We start from the raw sequence: 26,317 nt of genomic DNA, 5'->3' as shown, positions 1-26,317 counted from the left end.
CATTTTCTTGTATGTTGTGTGGTGCCAGCCAGTGTGTGCTGTCCTCTCTATGATTTCCAGTGGGGTTTCTTATGGGCCAGATCTGCTGTCTAGGACTCTGAGGAGCCAGGCTTAATTGGTGTTCCGGGCTCCTCTGGAAAAGTTGAAATCTAATCTTGTGAAGATCTAAGGGCAGGGATCATTGTGAACTGGTGAGGCTGAATCAGAGCAGATCAAAGCCAGAGGAAAAATACCGTAAAACTCGTGGGAATTCTTCACTTCGGGAGATTCGATTCTCCACGACCTTTTGGACTTTTCGTAGTACCAGCTCTTCTTTTCATCAAAGGCCATGAAGAGTAAGACAAATTCCCTCATGTCCATAGGCAGTTTGCTCTTCTGGTGAAGTGTCCCTTTCTGGCAGATCAGAAGGGGGCCAATCAAGCCTGAGTGGATGTCTTTCTCCTGGAAGACAGGAAGAACAAACTGCAAACACCTGCTTTCCATCAGGATATTCTTTTTTCTATTCTGGCAATCACAGTTCTTACAGTAATGAATAAGCCTGGGTAGTTGTCCTTTATCTGAGTAATAAGACTAAAATCGACAATCAAATGGATACCATTTACTGAGCATCTATACTGTATTAAATACTATACTGCCTATAGTATTTCATTTAAGCTTGACAACTATCCCAAATGGCAAATAGAAATACATTCATTGAACATGTGTCTACCAACCTCCCCATACCCCACTTCCTTCTTTCCCTCTCTGTTTTGGTATTGGGAACTGAATTGATTTCCCCAGCTTCTTTTGAATCTTTTTAAAAGACAGGCACTCACTAAATTGCTCAGACCATCCTTGAATATACTCTGAGCCAATCCCACAGCATCCTGAATTGCTGGAATTACAGGTCTCCACCATGCACAGCTCCTATCTTCTTTCCTAATTTTAGAACTTGAGGTCAAGGAAGAGCAAGTCATTTTCCTATTGCCCCTGTAGTGGCAGATGGGTGTTTACATCTAAGCCAAGAAGCACATGTGTTTGGGGAGGGGTGGGTGTAGGTGATAGAGTATCTTTGAGCACATTAGGAGGCCCTGGATTTGATGCTGAATATTGAAAAAAAACACTGAACAACAATATCAACAAATAAGTGAGAAACTGAATCTTTATTCTTTCTACTACCCAAAAAATGAAAAGTGAATCTCTCTCTCTATCTCTTTTCAATGAAAAACCTATGTGTATTTACTACATGCAATATATACATTGTGGAATGGTAAATGAAGGATCTTTGAGTTTTCAGTAAACAGTATATAAAAGCTTATAAATTCTGTTCATAAACAACTTTGAGAGCCACAGCCACCTTCTGCACCCAAAGGGCCAGCTGAGTGGGTGTGGGGTCCAGTAGGAAACTGCAGCCTCCATGACAGGGTGGCACAAGGGTGGGTGGCCAGATCTTCTTCCTCTCACCCTTGCCCATGAGACTAACTCAGCCTGTGCTATGCTGTCTGGTACCCAAATGGTGAAGGTAAATAAGTACAAGATACCCACATGGCAGCCCTCGATATTCCGTGTCCAGATACCCAGGAACACCACCAATGTTCAGGGGATCCCAGATGGCCAGAAACAAGCATGGTATTTCTTGTGGCGCTGAGTTGAGGAGGCTCCCCAGGGACCGCACTATTCTTGATATGGGCTCTGTTCCTTTGTTACATGAGAGGCCTTTCACATGAATTAGGCCTGTGACAGCCTTAACCCTGCTCCTTGCAAAATGTATAGATCTCTAGCACCCCTGATCCTAGTAAAAATCAGCCTAAAACACTGATCCACAGACAAAGAACCCCAGAAAACTGTCTAGATATCTTGGTCTAGCAAAGAAACCAGTGTTTGAGGGCAAATCTGAACCCAAGTTGCCCTTTGCCTGGGAGAGGGCTGGGGAAAAGGCTCTGTGTTTTGTTGGCTGTGCATCTGGGTAGAGCCCTTAACTGCCCGTGTTTGGGTGTCTCAGTGTGCAAAGGCTGTCTGAAGGGCGAGAGAAAAGAAGGCAGTTGAGTGTCCAGTGGGAATAGCATGGATACTGGCTTCCTTCTGGGTTTCCTGGGCACCCAAGGCCAGCCAAGAAGATGGGAGGTGGGCACAGCTTGTCATGATCATCACAGTTGCTAGTTTGCCCAGAGAAACTAGTTGTTCCTACCTTCCTGTGGGAGCTGGACAGGATGGAATGTGCCTGGCTTATTCCTCTGGGAACGCCGCAGCCTCCTCTCTGTGTCCTTATTTAACTCAGAACAGGGCTGCCTTCTTATCACTGTGTTCTTTATTAGCAAAGGCCACTCATTAAGTAACAAATTTAATCTCCTCATGGCCCAAGTGGAGTAGGGAAACAAATTTCCTCCTTAAACCCCAACCCCAGCATGTGATCTGTGCCCACATAGTTGGCTCAGTCCCTCCCTTGTGCCCTTCCAACCTCCTGGAGTCCCACAAAATCTGTCTTAAGACATACTACTTTTAAATTGCAAATGAGCATGGTTCTCTGTGAGCATACTCAGCTCCCTCATTTATGTAATCCCCATGATGTCTTACATATGAACCTTTTTTTTTTCTGTGCTGCATCAGATGAACTGTGTGGAGAATCCCTGGCTGTGGTAGCCACACTGTGAATGGCAGCCCTGTCAGATGTCCAATGAAAAGCACGGGAGGCTTTTTTTTTTCTTTCTTTCTTTTGGTTTTTTAATACAGGGTTTCTCTGTGTAGCCCTGACTGTCCTGGAACTCACTCTATAGACCAGGCTGGCCTCACAGAGACCTGCCTCCCTCTGCCTCCTGAGTGCTGGGATTAAAGGTGTGCACCAGGGCCCATCAGCCTGTAGGGGAGGCTTTTAACAAGAAACAATGAACTGTGGCTATACAGTGAGGGGAGTGATCAGAACTTGAAACCTACCACATTCACTGCAGAGTAGTAGGCCCAAGCCCGGCAGGCAGAGCCAGGGTTCTCTGGCCCAGAGCGCTCAGTGGCGTGCCATACATACGTATAACTGCTATTGGGCTGTACAGCGTTGTCTTCCTGAAACCATTCAGGGGAGTCATCTTCATAAGTCTTTCCCTCAGAGGACTTCTCATAGGAGAGTCCATGGGCATGAAGAGAATATGGCCTGGATGCTAAATTTTTAAAGCGAACCTAGAGAAAAAGAGTAACCCACAAATGTATTAGCATACCAGACCAAAAGCTGTCAGCACTATAGGCTATGACAGGCAGTTATGATGTCAAAGCTAAGCTGTACTGTATGTTTACAAATGCAAATTAATTTCTGCATATTAACTTGATTTAATGCAGGACCCAAAGCAAGGAAGTCAAGCAACCGTCATTGAAATCATGGACTAAAAGATGTTTTTCCTCCTTTGGGTTGTTATCTTGGGTATTTTATCACAGCAACAGGAAGCTCACTAACACAGATTACCATTGCCTCCTGTGATTGATTAATTGGTTTTATTGTGTTGGAGTTCAAGGCTCCGATCTTGCATATTACATGCTAAGTATTTACTCTTTACCCACTCATCTCCCCATAGGTGCATGCCTTTTGAAAAGGAGCAAATGGTCCCTGGCCAATTGGCAGATACTCACACAGGTAAAAATGTTATGCTTTTGGACATAGAATGCTCTTTAGGTGAGGAACACTTTTTTCTTGTCTTTTGTTTATTTATTGTTGCTATTATTTTGCTTTTGTTTGATACATGAGAGGTCAGGATGGGCTGGGGAGATATACTATCTTATAAAAGCATGCTATTGGCTAGGAACTAGATACAGGGTTTTGAAAGCAATCAATGACTAAGGTTGGTAAAATGCTTAAGAAACTGGCTCACTCTTTTAGGGCAGAAAGACATCTTGCCTCTTATAAATTACTGCAGTTGCTGCCGCCACTTCTGCCATGGAACACAGTCGAATCATTTTCCATGTTAGCTCAACACGCGCTGGCTTCAGCTGGAAAAGCCAAGGCTATCTATTCCACATTAAATCATTTTTAGGGTTAAAAAGTCTACGGTATTTTTTTTTCTTTTAAATCTCAAACATTGTCAAATAGCCAAGCAGTCTCTGGGAGGGGGATGCAGTTATTTGTTGGTTTGGGGAAGCAAAACACCTATCGTTTTTGTGCCTTCAGCTTAAGAGCTTTGGCATTTGTGGCAAAGCCCTGCAGATTTAGAAGGCCAAAGCCATGGCTTACTTGGATCACATCATCCACTTCAGCTCTGATAACAGGACCAAGAATCCCCAGATGCTCCTCGTACTCCCCCCGAGGGTCACGTCTGGTGAAAGTGCTGTCAAGGTATTTTCTGAAAACAACTTTCTTGTATGTGGTGTCCTTTGGAGTGGCATCAGTATCTTCATTGTCCATTTCACTAAAATGACAGCAATAGCATTCATTAAAAACAAAAATTAAATCTAGGAGAGATGGTTCAGCAGTTAAGAGGACTAGTTGCTCTTCCAGAGGACCCTGGTTTGGTTCCCAGTACCTACTGTGGGCAGTTTACAACCACTGTAACTCTAGTTCGAGGGGTATTCTGGCTTTGAGGGTGCCAAGCACACATACATACAGCTTGCATGCATACATTCAGGCATTCATGCCTGAATAAAATAAAATAAAAATAAAAATTTAAAAAGACTTTAGGATATAATCAGGTAACTAGCAATAAAGTACTTAATAACCACTTCATGTATAAGTAAATGAATATATGTAAATGAAAACACAGGCGACCACATATATTTTAATTTGCTGCTCAAATATAATTTCTTTTCTTTCTTTGTGTGTGTGTATATGTGTGTTTTGAGACAGGGTTTCTCTGTGTAGCTTTGGAGCTCACCTTGGAACTCACTCCATAGACCAGGCTGGTCTCAAACTCACAGAGATCCCTTGCTTTTGCCTCCCAAGTGTTGGGAATAAAGGCATGCACCACCAACACTTAGCATTCACATATACTTTCTTAAGTAAGACTTCCTAGGATATCTTGGACTGGGTCAAGTATAATTTCATATATGTATATATACATATGCATGTATATATGAATATGTATATATAGTATTATAGTCTACACAATAAATTCCTATAGAAGCCCTATAGTATTTCTACAGTGTATATAATAAATTATGTGAGATCTGAGAGATCTATTAATGTCTCGCTCTTCCACTAAGGAGTAAGTCCTTTGAGACCCAGTATTCCACCCAGTCTGCTCATGGTACTTCCTCCAATTCTTAGCATGCTATTTAGCATGCAGTAGGCACTTAATATGCTTTTGTCAAGCACACACATTAATAAAAAATATAATAATATAGTAACAGACATTTTAATACCAAATACAGACACAATCACTCAATGGGTTTGTTCCAGAGTGGTGTGTTCAGATGGTGGTCAGCTGAAGAGAAGGACCCTTCATGAAGGCAATTGGATAGATGAATGTCTTTTACCCTGACTGGCAGTCCTTAGCATTGATTTTGCTAAAGCACACTATCCCTAAACTTTTAGACACTGGTCCGAGCATTTCATGACAGGACTCTCGAAATACAGGCAACAGAACACAAGTGGGGCAGATATCAGACTGATGTTTACACACAACAAAGGAGACAGTCAAGAGAATTAAGAAACAATCTATACGGTGGGAGGACACATTGATAATCATGTATCTGATAAGGAATAAATACCTACTGAATAATAATAGGCAAAGAACATACATTATTATCACACATTATTATTAATTATGTGTTGGTAAACAAATATAGTAATATGGAAACAACTTTCATACATAGTCTATTAAAAATTTGATATATTATCAAAAGAAGACTTAGAAATTGCCAATAAGTATATAAAAATGCTCATATTAGTAACCAAAAACTGAAAATTAAAATCCCAAAGATACCACTTTAAATTAAGATGGTGGTTATAGGAATAAGAGATAAGTGATGACAATCACATGGATCAAAAGAAACCCTTTAAAACTGAAAAATATGAGTCTAAACTAATTTATAGCACATTATGAAAAATAGCACTGCGGTTGCTCAAAAATTAAGCATAGAACTACGACATACATTGCAGCCTCCTTTCTCTCTCTCTCCCCCTCCCTTTTTTTCTTGAGGTGGGCTTTCACTATGCAATACTAACTAACCTAGAAGTTGCTACATTATATAGACCTGGCTGGCCTTGAACTCACAGAGATCTATCTGCTTCTGCCTCCCAAGTGCTGGGATTAAAATGTGCTATCACACCTGGCTGGAAATCTCATTTTGGGCCACAGAACTGAAGCTGAGACTTGTACATCAAAGAAATGGCTTCATTATCACAGCATTATTTATAACAGCCCAAAACATAATCAACGTAAGTGTCTATCTATGAATGACTGGAGAAAGAAAATCACACACACACACACACACACACACACACACACACACACACACACACAAAGAAGAAAAATATGTCATGTTGCTAAATAAGATGAGCTAGGCATAGAAAGAGAAAAACTTATTCAGGTAGAGTGGTCACCAGGGACTTAGAGGCAAGCCAACCAGGAAGATGTTGGTCAAAAGATAAAAAATTTCATTTAGAGAGCAAATGTAACTTCAGGAGTTACTGCATGACAACAATAATTAATCATTGTGTTCTCTAACAGAAAATCAGTGTATGATGCCATGTATGTGTCCGTTAGCTTGGGATACTTCCATGTGCATTGAAGCCCCTCAGTTTGTCACCATCAATATACACAAACAGCAGAAAAAACAAAAAACTTGTGGTAGATGTCATGTGAAGGCCTACCAAGCAATAGAATGAGTTGTTAGAGTGTGTAGTAATGAGGGTGAATCTCTGGAGAACTATGTTTAGTGGTTAAAAAAAAAAAAAAAGTCAGTCCCCCAAGATCACATGCTGCATGATGCAATGGTCATGGAATGATGAAATGACAGAAATAGAGATCTGACCAGTGGCTGCAGTGTTAAGGAGGAGTATGGTGAAAGGGAGGTGAATGATTATGCACAAGGGCACTATGAGGTGTGTGTGTGTGTGTGTGTGTGTGTGCGCGCGCGCGCGCGCGCATAGATGGAAATGTTGTCTCTCAAGACAGCAGCAAGGTCCATATACTGTTTGTATAACATAGTTTTCTAAGAGACTACCGCTGGGGGGAACAAGGTAAAGCACACAAGGAATATTGTGCAATTTCTCACAACAATGTATGACTCCACAATTATCTCAAAATAAAAAGCTTAATTAAATATAAATCTAAGACATTATTTTCCACGGATCTCATCAACTTAACAAGAGGCCAAAGGGCATCAAATTCTCTTGCAGATTCAAATCTCTCAAGTCTATATATAGACATAAGTTCCAAAACTCATCCTTCAAATGCTTAATAGTCATTGTCTCCCCAAAACAATCAATGAAGAAACTTATTCTGCCTTCCCTCCTATTTTCTTCCCTGCTGACCCCATCTAGCCACATAGCCTCACAAACCACATGGAGCAGGCAAACATCTCTGTCAGCCATAAGAGCCAGTCTCAGGCCCGAGGGGTAAGACTTTTGAAGGAACTGACTCCCACTCTTTCTCTTTCTACTCTGTGTAAAAGCTACAATCCTGTCTCTCCAAAGCTTATCTTAGAAATACTCATATAATTAGTTCGTTCCCAAGTAGAAATGGGCACTGCATTTAAGTGAGAAGTCACAGGGAAAAACATTTTAAAGAATTCTAAAGAGAGAATGACAGCCATTGTATGCATAATCCGAGGTGGCTCAGTCTCAATGTACATTGTGTTTGTGTACTATAATCATACTTTTAGAATATTAGTGTGGCAGCTCTTTTTAACCACTACAAGCTGTTTATTGTGTACAGTAACCCAGATATACCCGGGTGAATCTGTAGTTGACTAATCTGTAGTTTTCATCCCAGAATACAGGGCCCAGCCCAGTGTGGTTTTCCATCTTTCAGTAACGTTGAATTGAAAATGATATTAAAAACAAAGGAGTAACTGGATTTCTTAGAAACTGTGGTTAACAAGTAGATGCAAATGGAGATTTCTGTTAAAGTTTAGACTGGAAGTCAACCTCACTTAAACCATATTGGTTAGCAGATAGCTATTCATATGTAAAGATATGTATTAGATCAGGAAAAGGGGGATAGGAGCATGTGTGGTAAGTGGATATGAGACAGAAGGGGAGACATATTTACCCATAGGATACCACAGACTTATGCAGTATTGGTTCTTTTTTGCCTAGTGCCATATAAAGTGTAGACAAAGCTAGTGTTGGAAATGACAAAGGAAATATCACAGGCCCAGATGAAATAGGAGACTTAGACAATATAAACCACAGTTTGTTCAAAATCTTCTGAGAACTGTTGTAGGTAATTTTCATGGCAACAGTGGAAAAATGAGAATATAAAGAGAGAAAACTAGCCAAACCTTTGGGCAAATTTTGAATAATCCCAGGATATTTCTTCAGCAGCAATAAAATAGTATTGTTTGTTTCCACCATGACCTCGAAGGTACCATGCTGCAATAGTATCCGGATTTCTGGAGGAGTTGATGTCTGTCCTGGTGTCTGTTTTGTAGGGGTCACTATAGGTTACATAATCATCTTCAGCATAATCATCATCGTCAATGCTTTCCAGCTCCTCATTTGGAATAATTTCAATGTCATCTCCATCAACTCTACTGAGACCTACTACAACAAGAGGGTTAAATTCCTCGGGCACAGAAGTGTTATTGAGTGTGGGTGATGACGGTAAAGGAGATGGCATGTGAATGGGATCTGAAAGAGTCTGGTTCAGTTCTGGAAGGAGTGAAGACTGACCAGAATATGAAGGGTAGGATGTTTGACCAGGATCTGAAGAGGCTGTTTTGTGCCTGTGGTTAAGAGGGAGGCTTGTCTGGATGAGGTCTGGGGAAAGGGTAACCTGACTGAGGTCTGAGGATAAGATTATCTCATCAAAATCTGGAGAGAGGGTCAAAGGGCTGAGGTCTGGGGAGAGGGTCACCTGACTGAAGTCTGAAGAGAGGGGCATCTCATCCAAATCCTGAGAAAGGGCTACCTCATCAAATTCTGGAGGGAGAGTCAAGAGGCTAAGGTCTTCTAGGGAGGAGTTTTGGGTGTTGTCTGGAGAAAGTGGCACCTGACCCAGGTCTGGGGAGGAGGTCATCTGGTTGTCATCTGGAGAAAGTGGAACCTGACCCAGGTCTAGGGAGGAGGTCATCTGGTTGTCATCTGGAGAAAGTGGAACCTGACCCAGGTCTAGGGAGGAGGTCATCTGGTTGTCATCTGGAGAAAGTGGAACCTGACCCAGGTCTAGGGAGGAGGTCATCTGGTTGTCATCTGGAGAAAAGGGTACCTGACCCAGGTCTTGGAGGAAGGTCATCTGGTTGTCATTTGGATAAAGGGGCACCTGGCCCAGGTCTGGGGAGGAGGCCATCTGGTTGTCATCTGGAGAAAGGGGTACCTGGCCCAGGTCTGGGGAGGAGGCCATCTGGTTGTCATCTGGAGAAAGGGGTACCTGACCCAGGTCTTGGGAGGAGATCATCTGGTTGTCATCTGGAGAAAGGGCTATCTGGCCCAGGTCTGGAGCAATAATTGTCTTATCCAATTCTGGAGAGAGGGTAAAGAGGCTTAGGTCTGAGGAGGGACTTGTTTGGCCATCTTTTGAAGAGAGAGATTTTTTACTTTGGTCTGGAAAAAAAGATGTTTGACCAATGTCTTCAGGGTAGGATTCATGGCTTAGGTCATAGTCAAGCTCCTGGCTGGGCTGTGGAAGAGAGGATCTGTGACTAAGGTCTGCGGCAGAGTGTGTTTGATCAGGCTCTTGGACAGGAAATGTTGGAGAGTGTTCCTCTGGGGGCAGATCAAAAGCAGAGCTCTTCTGCCCAGTGTCATGTGGCAGGGTGTGATTATGGTCAGGAAGTGACCTGTCAATACTTGTTGAAGGGGAGGTCTGATTCAGTTCTATGGTAGGAGCTGTTTCATTGGGCTCATGGGGTAACAGTGAGCGATTGAGTCTCTGATCTAAAAATGTGAGCTGAACTTCTCCTTTTAGGGGGTGGAAGCCCCTTGGAGATAGAGGACTGTGGAGTGCAAGCTTCTTATCCTTCTTCTTCTTTCGTGTCCTAATGAACAGCTGTCTTTTCTTCAAGCCACTGTTTCCTTCTTCTTGTCTGATTTGGGGAGATTTATGTCTAACTCTAGAAAACATTGGCTTGTCACTTGGCTTTCCCGCTGTTTTTGTAGGGGAGGTGCTATCACTCCAAGTCATTGAGATGTTCTGGTTTTGAGGGCTGTTTGGAAGCATCTCAGCAGGTGTGTCTTCACCACTTGCTGGTACAATTTCATAACTACCCTTTTCAGAAGCCAAATACCACTCTCTATTAAAAAATTTGGATGTGTTCTTTTGTTTTAAGAGGAACAACTCAATGGGTATTTCCTCCCTTGACCTCATTCTGGAGTAAGTGTTCTTTGGGTTTGAATGCCTCTCAGTTTTTTGGGCTGGTACTTTCATGTGGGGAGACCTATGCTTCATGAGGTGGGGTCTTTCTGACTTGGCTTTTTTATGCTTAGCATGCTCTTGGCTCCTTGCTCCTTTTGCACCAAAGGGAAGTAGGTGAACCACTGTGATGTCCGACTGTGAGTCTTCCACATCACTTTCATAATATGAGCTGGAATGATGCTCTGTGGCAGGGATGAGAACAGAATTCTCATCTAAGCCAGTGAGGTCTTTCAGGAGGGAACCAGTTACGGTGGCTCCTGATCCAGGAGGGATTCTTTGAGCTTCTTTGAGGTTACTACCAGTCATTCCACTATGGTTTCTTGGAGAAGACTTTGAGTCATTAACTCTATCTGTGTTTTGAAATATGAACTCTGAGCTGTTCTCTAGAGCAAGAGCTGTAAGATTGAACTCATCTTCCTCCCGACTCAATGATGCATTTCTGAATGACCTAATCCCTAACGCTGAAGCCAATGTATACTGGTAATCATAGTCTTCATTGTCAACATCAAGCTCATTTTCTGAAGAATCATGAATTTTCCGAGTTGTCATGGATGTAGGTGCGAAAGGTTCATAAATCTCATATGAATCTTCATCATCATCATTCCGGATACATTTAACATCCCTGAATCTCAGTCTTAGGTTTTTGCATCTTGGATTGGAATTCATGGTAGTTAACATCCACGTTCCTTCAAAGGAAAGACAGAGAAGAGAAGGTAGGAAACTCAGGAAAAGTTCCAAAAACACCAGGATCTGATGGGGAAATATTTTCTAGTGAATTTTAAGCAGAGGTAGCCATGTGTGAACTATGGATCATGCTGGTGAGTTACTGAGCAACAGTGACATAAGGAGGAAAACTAAGAATAATGTGTTTAGGGATTTTTTAAAAATGTAACTTGACAGTGTTTTGGTATCTAAACACAGGATTATTATAGGCTAGGGTATTTAACAGAACCTAGCATTAAAGTATGGAGAAAGAATGGAGATTAAGGAGAAAAAGAGAAACCTTCAGTTTGGATTGTCCAAGAATTGCTGTTTTAGAATATAGCAAGGGAAGGGGGAAAGCAGTGATAAAACAGACCTTGAAAGTCATTACCATCTGCCTAGTTTTACATTTTGTCTGAGTTTGGGAGATGGTGGTGGGGTTGTCTTCCCACAAAGAAGGGGTATTTAGGCATTTCTAAGGAACAATGTATGTGGGGACAGGGTGAGTTTGAGTCATTTTGAAAGTGAATTACTGACACACTAAGTATGACCTGGGATATCTCCAATAGCAAACACTTGTTGAATGCTAGGCACTTGGCATTATCTACAACTAGGAGCTGAAGCAGCTATAAAGCACTGTCATGCTTTTCAATGGGTGATTTAAGACTTAGCAAGTGCAAGTAACCGGTCTAAAGTTGCAAAACATTGAGTGGCAGAGAGGGATTTGAACTTGGGTCTTATATGCCAATGCTGTTTCTGAGACAGTTTCCAGGGATTATTTAATGATTGTTCACCTGAGGGTGAGATGGTCTCTAAAAAGAAGTTAAAAGGTGGGATTAAGGAGATAGCTCAACTCAACTAGCATAAGGACCTGAGTTTGATCCCCAGAATTCATGTTTAAAAAAAAAAAGTCAGGCAGGATAGCCCAGGTCTGTAATACCACCTCTGGGGAAGTGATAGTGGCTCCTTGGGGTCCACTGGACAGTTATTATAGCCTGTTTGGCTTATTCCATGCCAATGTTTCATAAAATGGTTGGCAACACTTGAGGAATAACACCAAAGGTTGCCTTCATGGCTAATATCTTTATGCTGAATCTTCGTGGTTATATTTGTCTTTCTGCCATCATATATCTTTACTGCCCAGTTGTTCCAGGGACATGCAAATGGAGTTGGTATAAAACTGGCTCTATCCAACCCATTAATTTCCCAACTATAAACAATGAGAATCAAGGCAAGGTGAGCCTGCAGGGGCCCCGAAGACCTTTACCACCTGAGATTCTATCAGTTTTCTCTTCCAATATCGACACTCTTACCAACATTATCCATTGTGACAGTCACGGATTCACCGCGCATGGGGAACAGGGTCAGTGTGTCCTCGTGCCTCTTCCCGTAGATGAAAGAATGCCCAGTGAAGTGGATAGTCAAAACATCATCATAAGTTCCCACACTGCAGAAGTGCCACTGGACAGTGTCATCAAAACAAAATCCCAGAGTGGATATGCTTTCAGGTACATAGCCATTGATAGCTGAAAGAGTAAAATCTGTCAATTTCCAGGCCTGTACAATAGGAGGATTCATGTCTAATTACACCCAGGACAAACACCCCTACATTCATTTGGCTGCATTAAAGCCCTGGTTACTAAAGGTAAGCTTCATGATGTCTAATGTGTAAGTAGATCACATTCAACTTCCCAATGTGATGGCTGATGCTCCTGAGTTAGTTGACGGGGAAAATTCAGGATAAAAACAAAGACTTTCACTCACATATAAAATGTTACTTTGTTCTCTGCTGTAAATATATTCTCATAATTGATTTAGATTGTCCAAGACAAGTCTATATATAAGAACTTTGTCTTCTTGACATAGTAGTTGTAAAAATGAATGTCACAAAAAAGGGAGCTTACGATCATCATCATCAATACCTATTATCTGTAACCTACAGTTGACCTACAGTTAACCTAATAGTTTCCACTGAAATATTGAGTTCATATATTTTAATTATCTTTAAAAACACCACTTTGTGCAACATCTTTATTTATGTATGTATTGAGCATGGTAATCCAATTAAGATATGATTTGTTTGAGGGCACAAACTGTACACCCAAGTTACCACTGTGGCCACAGTCCTAGTATGTATGGTGCTTGGTACTAAAAAACAAATTTAAGTGACTATGTACCAAATACATGTTGAGTTGCTGGAAGTGTGTGTTCTTAGTTTCTACAACATTCTAGATGCCTTTCTAAGTGATTTAATATTATGGACACTGGCTACAAAACTATGAGTGAAATGTAGAATGTATGTAGAGTTCATTGACATGTGCTTTAAGGATCAAATACACAGCGTACTGCAAAGACAATAATAAAACTGATCCCATTTTTCTACTACACTTAAAAATTGTAAATTCTTACATCATGAGATCTTGTCTCAAAACAACAACAAAAAAGATAGAATCTGAAGTATATTGAGCTGGATAAAACATTATTCTAATTACTTTCACCTATTTCTCTTTACTTTTCAACTTGCCAGAAAATTAATGTAAGTGACCCACATGTAATTTTTGTTGGGCAGCACTGATCTAGAGCTGTAGGTCTAGGGCTATCACAGACCCATTGCTGAAAGGAAAGTATAAGATGACAGCTGAATGTGGCACCTGTCTGTCCTGAGGCTCTGTGAACAGACCTTGGGAAATCACCTGCATGGAGGTGATTATTCCTCAGGAAAGGTGATGGAGGAACAGTGGAGTATTGGGGGGCGGAGAAGGGGGTACTGATTGTTGGAGGAAACTGCTTGCAGACACCACAGTGAAATTCATCTCAGACTCCTCATGACAATGAACTTTGGAATCACAGCAAGTGTCAGAACTATGGCTCAGAGAGCCTGCCTTCTGCTCTGAATACCTCTGGGGGTGCTTTCTCTTCAGACCTCTGCACGCACTGCCTTGTTCTGACACTCATCTCATCTTGTTTGGCTCTGATTTGAGAATGCAGCTTTCTTTAGAAAACATCTTGTTTCTGTCCTGGCATCAACTAGAGGATCTTCGCCATGCGCATTCTAAAACCCTCAGGTACTACTGATCAAGTCCCTCAGTGCCTTTCTTCCCAGCCTTCATCACTGCCTAGAGTATGTACACTTAAACACACACAAGCACATACACAGACACACACACCACACATACTACACACATACCACACACACACACACAACCATAGACCACACATAGCACACCACAGACACTCATACACACTGCACACACACACACATGCACACACACACATATCACATACCACAGCGCACACTCACACACATACCATACATACATCATGTACTACAATAGACACCACACATTACACACATACCCACACATATCACAGCACACATACTCATACACACTGCACACAACAATGCACACATACACACACACCACAATACACACAAACACATACACCACATACCATAACACACACATTCATACACATTGCACACACATGCACACATACACACACACCGTAATACACAACAGACAGACAGACACACACACACACACACAATTTGGAGGCAGGAGGGCACTCTGACTTAAAGGATCATCAGGTTTTGAATCTTTTCTTAAAAGACAAGAAGCTTTGGGTGCAGTGGTGCCCAGCCTCCCATCACCAAGTCCTTGGACTGTGAGTGAGGAAAGGAGGGGTAGCTTTTGAGAGAGGATAACATCATCATATTTTTGCCTTTGGATAAAGACACACTGTGACCATCAGAGTGAAAGGGACAGATAAAAGTGGGGGCTCTCACTTACTGCTCATGATATTTGATTCGTAAAACTTGGGGTCATCACGTTTCACCTCCTCAGGGTTTTCACAAAACTTGTTGATGTTGTCCTCAATGTACCAGCTCTTGTTCTCATCGAACACAGCGAACACAGCCTGCTGCTCAATGTCTGCTGCCCTCTGCAGGGTGAAAGGCAGGGATTAAAGCTACAGTTGGCTGCCTATTTCCCCATTGCTGTTGGGTCCAGAGAAGCCACATGTCAGGCACCTATAAGAGCCTATTATGTACCAAACACTTGTCAGAGATAAAGCTAATACGAGAAAGCAAGGAGAAGGGGTCAGAGAACTCAGTCAAAGTACTCAGGGGAAAACTGCTATCTCATACAACACCCGTAAGTCTGTGTATGTCTGTAATCTAGCACTTTTCAAAACTAATGACTGAATGTGTTCCAAATGGTGAAAAGGATGATCAGAAGGCTGCAACAGGGAAGCTGCATGCCTATCCTTCCCTCTGTTCTTTGCTACATCAATAAATCAGGATCTTGCAAATATTCTGACTTTTCTAGCCAACCACCTACTTTGCATGCCTTTGGAGAAGACCTCTTTCACTTTTATTTAGCCTAATGATAATTTTCAGTGAATAATACAAGACTATTCATTTTCAATGAAGATAAACTCAGGACGCTGGGAATGTAGTTCAGTTGGTAAAGTGCTTGCCTAGCATGCATACAGCCCTGGGTTCAATCCCCAGCACCACAAATACCTGGTGTGGTGGCAGATGTCTCTAATCTCGGCATTTGAGAGACACAGAAGTGCAAGGTTACCCCAGGTTACATGATCAGTTTGAGGCTTGTCTGAACCACAAGAGAAACCTCTCTCAAAACAAAAATAAAGAAGCAACAACAACAAACAAACAAGGGGGCAGGCTGGAGAGATGGTTCAGTGATTAAGAGCACTGGCTGAGGACCTGGGTTCAATTCCCATCATCCACATGCCAGCTTGCAACCATCTGTAACTACAGTTCCAGGGATTTAACACCCTCTTCTGGCCTCTTGGACACCAGGTATACACAGTACAAAGACATGCATGCAAGCAAAACACCCATACACATAAAATAAAAATAAAAATTGGGAAGAAAAGACAAATTTAAAAGGTCTAAGGTCATCCTAGCCCATATAGTGAGTTTGAGGCCAAGCTAGGCCGCATGAGACCATGTCTTAAAACAAACTCAGAAATCCAGTCTCTTCATTACATTCTTTGCTGCAACTTAGTCTTACCAAAGAAAGACTTTTGACAGGCTCCAATTTCACTAAAAATTATGGCTCCAGATGGACAGTGGTGGCACAAGTCCTTAATTCTAGCACTTGGGAGGCAGAGGCAGGTGGATCTCTGCAAGTTTGAGGTCAGTTTGGTCTACAGAGTAAGTTCTAGAACAGCCATGGCTACACAGAGAAACCCTGTCTCAAAAAAATAAAAACAACAACAGCAAAAAAAAAGCAAAACAACAACAACAAAAAACCAGCCAAACAAACAATCAAAAAACCATGGCTCCAAATGTCCCTGCTCTAAGTGCGTCCTCTCTCCTGTCTCTGTTGTGTGCCCCTGAAAACAGAAAAGATGGGTACCCAGTATACATTGCACTCCTATGCCACCCTGTAAACAGATTGCTGCAGGGGATGTTGTTACTTATTTGATCAGAGGAAAGAATTAAAAGAGCTTGGCTGGCTTCTTCATCACACAGGCAATACCAAGAAGCCTGGGATTTGAAAGTAAATAAAATCTGGCATCACACTGGGCATACACTTTCTGCACTGAGAGTCCACAGGAAAAGAGAAAGAGCAGCAACATAAAGATGATCCCCAATGATAAACATTATCACACTGCTGCTAAAGAAGATGAATGGTTGCTGTATTTTATAGGGAAAAACCCTATTGTCCAGTAGGAAGACCTAATCTGCTTCAGCCAGGAGAAATCCCTATTTTAAAGTGGACTTTAAGGATGAAATACCTGTATGCCTCTCTGGTCCAGGGACCTGCTCTTACAGATTAGAAGCAGACCTATTAGCCCAGAGGCAAGGTCCCTGGTGACATCCACATCACTGTAGTAAGGCCTTGTTAGGCACTGGGCGTCATTTTCTGTGGGTTCGTCAAATTCTAGAATGTTCCATTTATATGTGTAGGTTTCCCCTGGTTGAACTGGTCTGATCATGGTGTGACTGCCTGAAAGAAATGCAGGCTATTAGTTTTAAGGGAAATTATTTCATCATAATGAATATCTTCCTTAGCTTTTATTTAGAGTAATTAATATCAGGAAAGAAATGTTCTTTTTGTATTAAACTCTTGAATACAGACAGCATGTAGCTGTTCAATATTTCTCCACTAGATGCCGCCAACGACACTCAGAAAAGTATTGCATTTGTAACTATTAAAGTAAGAGAGGTTTGTCTGGGAGTTTTAGGGATCCCCCCCCCCATGAGTTTTATTGACTAAACTTGTCATAACCACTGAGAAAATAGGGCAAGAGAAAATTATGGAAGTCCCTCAGAGATCTACAGTCTCATTCAGTAGAAATGAAAGGTTCCCACCTGAGGTGGAGGAAGAGTTGACTTCGTCTTCATAAGGAGAGAATGTCACCCCATGAGGGTAAATGCTGTAGGGTCGGCTGGCCATATTTTTGAACACGACCTACAAAATTAAGTCATATTATTTCAGTATTTAAGGTCACTCATGAGAACTATTAGACAAGAAGATGGCAGCTTTGCACATTTACCTTTTGTGCATGTGTGTGTGTGCCCACACACGTGCGTGTGCCTGTGTGGGCAGGTATGTATGTGACATGCAGGTGTGCACCCACAGGTTGTATGCAAGCAGTGAAAAATCAGTTCTGTTTATCAGAGGAGCAGTCTTGCCCCCATTACCAGACAGGAAGGAGCCTGGGGGAGTTTTACTCCCATATAAAGATGAAAAGTAGAAGTTTGTCCCTGGAGGACAGCTTAGGAGGAATTACATTTCCTGCTGGCCGTTGGTGGCACACGCCTTTAATCCCAGCACTCAGGAAGCAGAGACAGTCAGATCTCTGTGAGTTCAAGTCCAGCCTGATCTACAGAGCTAGATTGGCAATACAGAGAAACTTTGTCTCAAAAACAAAAACAAAAACAAAAACAAAAAAACAACAAAAAAAGAATTACATTTCCTTTCCCTCACAGCACATTATCCTCTCCCAAGTGGTCCCCACATCTTTCCCTCATTCTTTCAGATTGGGCCACATCTATTCCTTTTCTCCTATAGACCATGATGCCTCTCTGCCAGATTCTCTGAGATCATTGTCAATGAAGTCATCTTCCAAAAGGGTCCCAATAGTCAGATCCTGAGTTCCAAATAGAATAAGCTCATGCAGAAACCCAAAGCCAAGATGAGGGAAGGAAGGAAAAATGGAAAGAAGGCTTTGTCACCTAATTATTTTCAAATGAATAAAACAGGCTTTGCCTGGGGCATGGTTTTCATAGAAGTCCTAATTTTCCAGTAGTAGTAGTAGTAGTAACAATAACAATAATAATAATAATATTTTGCCTAACAACATTTTCTACATGGTTTGCTGGCTTTAAATCAACCTTGATCTGTAGATTATCTACATCCTTTCCAAAGATTTCAGCCTTCATTTGTCTGCTGCTTGGGTCCTTACCTAGCTCTGTGATGTGATACAATATAATGTGCAAGCAAATTGTTATTACATTGTGTGTGTGTGCGTGTGTGTGTGTGTGCGCGCACGCGCGCGTTTAAGGGCATGCATGCATGCGAGGTCAGTAAACAACCTGTAGGAGTTGATTATCTCCACAATAGACCCCAGGTAATGAACTTAGGTATTCAGGCTTGGCATCAAATTCCTTTATGCACTGAGCTTTCTTGCCTGCCCAACACATATAAATGCAGATTTAATAGAGACCAGTCATTAGAGCCGCATACTTAGACTTCCCTGAAGAGTTATTTTCTCTTTACTCTCCTGACTTGGATATTCACAATGATAAAGAGAAATGATATTTTCAAAATCGAACCAACTCCCTGTTTTGTGACAGTTGTGGGGATCTTGTCAAGGACACTGATTTTAAATCACACGATAAGGAATTTCTCCTGGCTCTCTACCTCAGGTGAATTGTGCTATGTTCACAGGTAAGCAGGTAAATCTTGCTCAGGCATATTTCACTGTTAGTTTGCTATGAATGTTAGTACTAACTTTGCAGACAGCCTTGGGATTCTTTCATTATGCTTATTTGTGACCTCACGTTCTTTGCTTCCATATTATTCTTCATTCCTCCAATGACAGTGACTCTGTTTTATTCCCTTCTAGTTTGATTATCCGTCAAGATCCCTTGTACTATTGAGTAGGCTGTAAATGAACAAAATACTAAATAAAACTAAAAGCTGTGTTTGAATTTAAAATTTTCTGAAAACATTAAAAAATATCAGAAACTGTCAACCCCTGACCCCTCTCCCATGCACCAATTCTTCTGTGCTTCCGGTGTGTCTTTGCTTACCTTGAGTGTGTCCCTGACCTGGGCTCTGATAATAGGACCCAGAATCCCACTTTGTTTGATATTGGAATTCTCCGTGCGTTTGGTGAAGTTCTCGTCCTCATACTGTCTGTAAATAACTTTCTTATACTGTTTTCCAATTTGGTTTGAGAAATTATCCAAGTGCAAAGACCTGTATTTCCTTAAAGTGAAATGTAATAATAAAACAAAAGTTAAACTACTCAAGTAGAGAGTCCAGTGTGATGTGCAGGTTGGGGTGAGGGGCTTGCACATGCAAGTTATGCTTTGGGGTTAGCTAAAAAAGCTACTTCTGGGAAAATTCTTAGTGTAGTTTACAACATCCTGATGTCTTCCATGTAGCCAAAAGCTAGTCACCTCCTCCACCTATGAATAAGTCATAGGTACCCGATGAGAAGCAATACATGGATGGAGAATGTCTGCATCTTTCTCCTTCATTCCTTCCTTCCTTTCTTCCTTCTAGCCTTTTCTTTCTTTCCCTCTCTCTCTCTCTCTCTCTCTCTCTCCCTCTCTCTCTCTCTCTCTTTCGATTCATAGCATTCCATTGCATGAATGTGATATAACTTGTTACTCTTTTCCAAATGATGAACTTTTGGAATTGATATTCCCATTTTTTTATTACTATTAACAGTGCAGCAGTGAGCGCCCCACTCACACAGCCCTCCACCTGTGAACAAGAATAGTTTTGTATGATTAAATTCCAAGAGCACAGTGTTGCGGGGAAGGACATATGTCCCTACAAGTCTAACATATTTTGTCAAGTTATCCCACAGAATGGTTTAGAAGCACACTAGGCCACCAGAATGTGCAGTAGGTTTTGTTTCCCACAGCCTTGGCAACTGATGATGTACTATGAACCTGCTAGTCTGATAAGTGCAGCAAAGCATCCCAGTAAAATTTCCCTTTCATTTTCCTTATTATGATGGCATATGAAGAGCTACTGGAATTTCCATTTTTTTTTTTTTCTGGTATCTTCTCTCAGGTACGAGAACAGAAGAGTAGTACTGAACTTGCAGACCTGACGTGAAGCCCTTTGCAAACATCTACTACAAGGGTTAGTTGCAGCAAGCATTCACTGAGTTCTAGCTGCCGTTATTCTTGTTATTATCACCAGGCCACATTCCTATGAAGAATTAGGTGTACTGAAATGTTCATGAGGATAAGAATGCCTCGGCAGAAAGCAATACACATGTCCCTTGAGAGCTGGCCACTCGTGACAACAGATTTCAGCTTCACACACTAGGGATCCCGAGGAACACGTTTCTAATCTTTGTACGGTCGCCTGAACTCCAACTCACTTGTCCATATTTACGGGTATCACAGGTGCATAGTTCCAGATGACTTCTTCTGCAGCAATGAAGTACTCCCACCTCTTCATGTGACGCCTCTGCTCTCGAGTGAGTGTCTTGGGATTCCTGGTTTTCTTTGGGCAGTTTTTAATGTCGATGTAAGCCTGCATCCCAGCTGGATTAAGATATAAAGTCAGTAGTAGAATTTAAGAGAAAATTTCATCAAAATGTGTATTTTGATGGGGTTAAACCAATTAGTGGGGGACAAATAATAACAGCAAAGTAATGCTCAGACAACTTTTAGCCATTTGGGTCGCACTCTTTTAATGGGAGGCAAGAGTAGAAAGCAGGGTGAGGCGAGGGCTAGTGGAAGAAGTTAGAAAGAATCCCTGTTTTTCTTCACCAGGAACAAACTTAAAGCCCTGGGACTAGGGCTGGGGTATAGGTCTATGGTCAAGTGTGTGCTTTCTATGTATTTTAATGTATTTTAATCTTTAGCATAGCTCTCTCTTTCTCCCTCCTTCCCCCTCTCTCTCAAAAATAACTAAATATAAACATTTTGTCTTTTCTTGTTATTTATAATATTATATACTTGATGTGATTAGTAGTAACTCAAAATACCCCTTGTCCATAATTTTGGTTTTATTTTTGCCTTATTCCCATTAATAAATATACCACAGTGATAGTTTATCAGTGTCATCACTTCAACTTAATTTTCATTGTTCAGAATGAAAACAAGTGCCTACACACCTGGTGGGAAGGAACAGTTTTCTATAGTAACAGGTTTAGCTTAGATTTCCATCTCTATCAACTTCAATGCTCTTCTCAACAGTCTAAAAGCAAAAACCTGTGACATGACAGTTAACTGTTTCATTTACATGGCACCACATGACTCCCGCTGGTTCAGGACAAATCACTGATTTTCTCTGAAGCCCATTTCTGGCTGATGTGGTGGCTCGTGGCTATAATCCCAGTACTGGGGAGACTGAGACAGGAAGGTTTTGTCGTGAGTTCAAGGCTATCTTAGAGAACATAGTGAGTTTAAGGCCAGCTTGGGCTACAGTGTAAGACCCTCCCCCAGTAAAACAGAGAATGTATTGTTTATGGTCCTTTCAACACACATTCATTGTGTTCTTTCCTGTGCCAGGCTTTTGTGCTCATTTCACTATACAGGACCATATTCTCATGTTTGGCCTTGTCAGTCTTGATAACTCTGTACTTCTTTAAATTTGTGGATGTTTGCTCTACTCTATCTAGTCTCTGAGTTCCTTCCCTTAGCTACATGTGAAACACACCCAAGAACACATCTACAGAAGGTTCAATTTTCTTCCTCTTTCATAGATGTAGAGATATCTTCAGCTTCTGCTTTATTTTAAAATGTCTTTGTTAATGCATGCACTTCCTTCATCCCCAACCAGTGGGCCATGAGTCTAAGAGGATGCAATGGTGTTGTTGGGAACCATGATGCGTTCATCTAGGTGGGGTTGACTAAAAGCGTAAAGGACAATAAATGGTGCTGTACTCAACACAAGATGGTCAGAAAGGCTCCTTGCCTTGATAATGCTTTGGGATGAGGGAAGAAACAATCCATTTTCCTTCTGGGCTCACAGTCATGTTTGCAGTCGTAGATGTAGCACTGACCAGCGTGATGGTAGACACCTTGTGCTTGTTCTGCTCTAGGACTTGGCCGTTGAAGTGAATAGAGAACAACTCTGGCCCAGAGCTCATCCCAATCAGATGCCAGCTGACATGGTCATGGGCACAGACTGTTATATCTGAGAGGGAGAGACAACATCCAAACACATAGTGTCAGGGAAGCAAAGAGTCACATCTCAAGTAGTAAGTAATACCCCAATGGAAGGGATAGAGCTTAGAATGGGGGTCATTCCCACAGAACTGCAAGAACAGCTAAAGGACTAAGGCTTAGGGGGCCGCACAATTTGTGATGAACCATCCTGGTTTGTCCAGTACTGAGAGGTGTCTTGAGACACAGGGCTCTCAGTGTATGAATTGATAAAGTCTTGTACAGACTGGTCACATCAACCTGGCTTTAGTTGGAAGAAGTCACCAGCACTTCCCATAGGCCAGGACGTCCATACCTAATCCTCTCATGGAGATAGAGGTCAGATCCGGTCAAAGTGGAAGGAAGTGTGAAAATTTTCTATTGTGTCTTTACCCACTTTTGAATTATTTTAATGACAATGGATTGATTTCTGTGTTGCTGGTATACTAGCTGTAACTGGACACCAAGAGCTTTTCACGGACAGATTGCTAACAACTGAGGAAGAAAGAACTAAGAAAAAGCTCACTTTGCTGACTTTGTTGCCACAGTGACTGAGAAAATGCTCATTTGCCTTGGGAAAAAGTCTAGTCTTGGCTCCTACCCAGATCCATGATCACTAGATACAAGAGGATGGATGATCTGAGAACTGGCTTCTCATCCATAGAGGCACTTGTCACTTGTGAAAGCATTGTGAACAGGAAGCTGAGAGGCAGCTAGGTGTGTGTGCTTCTGTGGGTGTGTTTATCCACTTCAAAAGCAGCTCACACTGAGTCCAGCAATGAACACATCTGCAGCATATTGTAATGGTGTATGTTACTCCAGAAGATGGGGGCCTTTACAGGCTTAAGTGGTGTGTATACTAGGGATTTTTCTTGCTCTTTTGCTTTTATTTGAAATTATTCTTCTTTCCAACCATATAATCTCTCTGTTTTGCTATTTTAGCTTTGGTATATTTACACGGATAATAATGTCTCCCTATCAGGACACAGATAATGGGATTGATAACTCCATTTCTGGAAACAGCATATTGTGACTACTAGTTGGTAAGGACAGCAGAGAGGCAGGGAAATAAATGAGGTGTGAATTCAGATCTTCAAAGGTAGAGGTCTGATAGCTCAGTTTCAGGTTTGCAAGAACCTAGTTTTAGAACTTAGAATCAATACCCGGAGCTACATGAGCCAGGCAGCAGAAGGCACCAAATGAAATAGAATAAAAATTGAAAGTGATACCAGACATTAACTCTTGACAATGCTTACTTTTCTGTAAAAGAAGCCACTTGTAATATTGATACACAATGAAATTTAGAATTTTTATTATTGTTTACTGTTATTTATTGATTTTCTGTATGTACACGGGCACGGATGTCATGATTCTTGTGTGGGAATCAGAGGGCAACCTGTGAAAGTTGATTCTCTTTCTACCATGTGGATCCTAGGGACCGAACGCAGGTCAATAATAGAGCTGGAGAAAAGCACCTGTACCCACTGGGCCATCTCAGCAGCCCCTAGAATTTTTTAACAGGAAAATATTTTCATTTTTCTAAAACTTAACATAAACATAATATATACATATATACCATCGGGTATATATATATATGTGTGTGTTTATTTGTATATGTATGTATGTATGTATATTTGTATGTGTACATATATACTAAGGGACCAATTTTTAGCCAATTATCTTGTATCTTGTGATTGTAAATCTGAAATTTGAATGTAAATCCAGGATAGAAGCCAAGGTTAGAATCTCCCACAGAGCAAATGAGCAATTTCCCAGCCATCATGGGAGCAAAGAAGAAGCAAATGTAGACTTTCTCCCTGAGTTGTTATTACTACATCTCACACACACACACACACACACACAGAGAGAGAGAGAGAGAGAGAGAGAGAGAGAGAGAGACAGAGAGAGACAGAGAGAGAGACAGAGAGACCATATATGTATATATATCCTGGGTTTTTCATTCTAAGATAGTTCTACTAGGAGGACATAGAAGTGGTATAGGTGGTTGCTATGGTTATGGCATGTCTCTGAAAGGCTCATAAGCCTAAAGCTTGGCTCTGTTGGTGCATTTCAGGTGGTAAAAATTATCAATCACAGAGCCTAGTGGAAAGTGGTTAGGTCACTGGAAGTATTGTCCTTGAAGAGATTTATGTAGTTCTCATGGGACCTTGGTTAATTCTCATGAGAACAAGTTATTATAAAACAAGGCCATTCCTGTTCTTGGCTTCTTCTACATGTAGCCATTTCCGTTTTGCTTCTTTGTCCTACCATGACACAAACAAGTGATCCCTCCCCAAAGGCTGAGCCTGCCAGGCTTGATTTTTCTGCTTCTAAAACTGAATTCTTTTAAAACATCTTTTTCTTTATATAGTAGCCAGCATTCAGTACTCTATTATAGCAACATAAAATTGGCTAGTATAGTGGAAGTCAGCCCCCCCCCCCCACTTAACTGTTGGTATGATTTTACCTTTTTACAAAACTCTATCTGTAGATGAGAAGAGAAAACCTTCTACATGCAACTGAATTTTATTTATCAATAGACTTTTGAGCAGCTAACAATACATTTGTATGGTAGAGCACATTCTTGTTCACCTTTACTATAAGTGTCTCTATTCCCTTTTAAAAGATTTATTTATGTATTTTATGTACATGTGTGCTCTGTCTTCATGCACATGATAGGAGGGGATTATATTCCATTGCAGATGGTTGTAAGCCATCATGTGGTTGCTGGGAATTGAACTCAGGACCTCTGGAAGAGCAGCCAGTGCTCTTAACCTCTGAGCCATCTCTTCAGCCCTCTTTATTTCATTTTTTCTGTTGATCATTCCTATTAGAATGTGACTCTGCACTTGAGTAGAAGTGATATGCTCAGACACTACCCCCAACAAGGCTGTAGCAAATAAGGTTCTTTGCTACCTTCTGGTTTATCTGTTGTACTTCCTGGGTAAGACAAAAAAGAGAAGACAATGATGACAAAAATCACGAGAGTCACTGAATCATTGCATAGGATTGTGATAATTTGCCACGAGGCATTGGAAACCAGTGTATGTGATAAGCTACCTTACAGAAACAGTGGGACCAAGGTACTAGTGACACTGTCTTTGCTGAATGGTGCGTGGCCCCTGTGTTACCTGGCATCGTCCTATTCACAAAGCCATTGACTGTGTACATTAGGGATGGTGACTGGCTCCAGCTCTTGCTTTCGTCAAACACAGCAAACAGCAGCACATGTTGCTTGTCAAACATTTTCTGTGTCCCATCCTCGGTTAGTGTGCCTGAGAGAGAAGAGACACGCTTCTATCAATTTCTGGACTGAAGAGGACCATTAGTGTTCCTACACATCGGCATTTGGGGGCCAGAAACAAGTAATGATGATATAAACTTGAAGCATACATTCCCAGTCAGGTCTTATGATGTATTCCTATAATCTCAGTACTCAGGAAGCTGAGGCAGGAGGATCATGAGTTCAAGGCCAACCTGGGCCATATGGAGAGTTCAAGTCCATTCTGGACTATGTAGTAAATGTCTACCCAAAAAAGCCCAAAACTCTCCTTTGCTGCCTGTGGTGGGTGGGAGAGCTAACACTAAGTTCATGAGAGTAGAAGAGCTGGCCTGCCCTTCACTGGTTGCAGAGAGTGGCCCCTGCACCTCGCCTGGGCAACACAGTAACACCTGGCCCAGGAGGTGTAGGTGCAGGTAAGCTGACCCTGAGGATGTGAGAGTGGGAGAACTGGCCCCACCCCTTCCTTGCTGCTTGCTGTAT

The 26,317-nt window shown here is 41.6% G+C and overlaps 1 protein-coding gene across 6 annotated transcripts in view; it reads right to left on the bottom strand.

Annotated features, from left to right (window-relative positions):
* The window catches only part of F5 (coagulation factor V), a 68,889-nt gene that overhangs the window by 15,858 nt on the left and 26,714 nt on the right, over window positions 1-26,317 (bottom strand). For 2 of the 6 annotated variants that reach the window (XM_051186140.1, XM_051186145.1), the window contains 12 exons: window positions 25,686-25,829; window positions 22,325-22,546; window positions 20,781-20,946; window positions 19,468-19,645; window positions 17,521-17,620; window positions 16,944-17,155; window positions 14,966-15,116; window positions 12,488-12,700; window positions 8,401-11,158; window positions 4,190-4,364; window positions 2,911-3,147; window positions 234-441 (listed from right to left, as the gene is read on the bottom strand). In XM_051186140.1, the coding sequence (XP_051042097.1) occupies window positions 234-441; window positions 2,911-3,147; window positions 4,190-4,364; window positions 8,401-11,158; window positions 12,488-12,700; window positions 14,966-15,116; window positions 16,944-17,155; window positions 17,521-17,620; window positions 19,468-19,645; window positions 20,781-20,946; window positions 22,325-22,546; window positions 25,686-25,829 (4,764 nt within the window). The remainder of the gene's footprint in view (window positions 1-233; window positions 442-2,910; window positions 3,148-4,189; window positions 4,365-8,400; window positions 11,159-12,487; window positions 12,701-14,965; window positions 15,117-16,943; window positions 17,156-17,520; window positions 17,621-19,467; window positions 19,646-20,780; window positions 20,947-22,324; window positions 22,547-25,685; window positions 25,830-26,317) is intronic. The other 4 variants (XM_051186144.1, XM_051186141.1, XM_051186143.1 and 1 more) reach the window with 4 other exon arrangements.

Source organism: Phodopus roborovskii, unplaced genomic scaffold (genome assembly GCF_943737965.1).
Source record: "Phodopus roborovskii unplaced genomic scaffold, PHOROB, whole genome shotgun sequence".
Taxonomy (NCBI): domain Eukaryota; kingdom Metazoa; phylum Chordata; class Mammalia; order Rodentia; family Cricetidae; genus Phodopus; species Phodopus roborovskii.
Note: the sequence above shows the minus strand (reverse complement) of the source record. Positions and strands in the feature narration are given on the sequence as shown.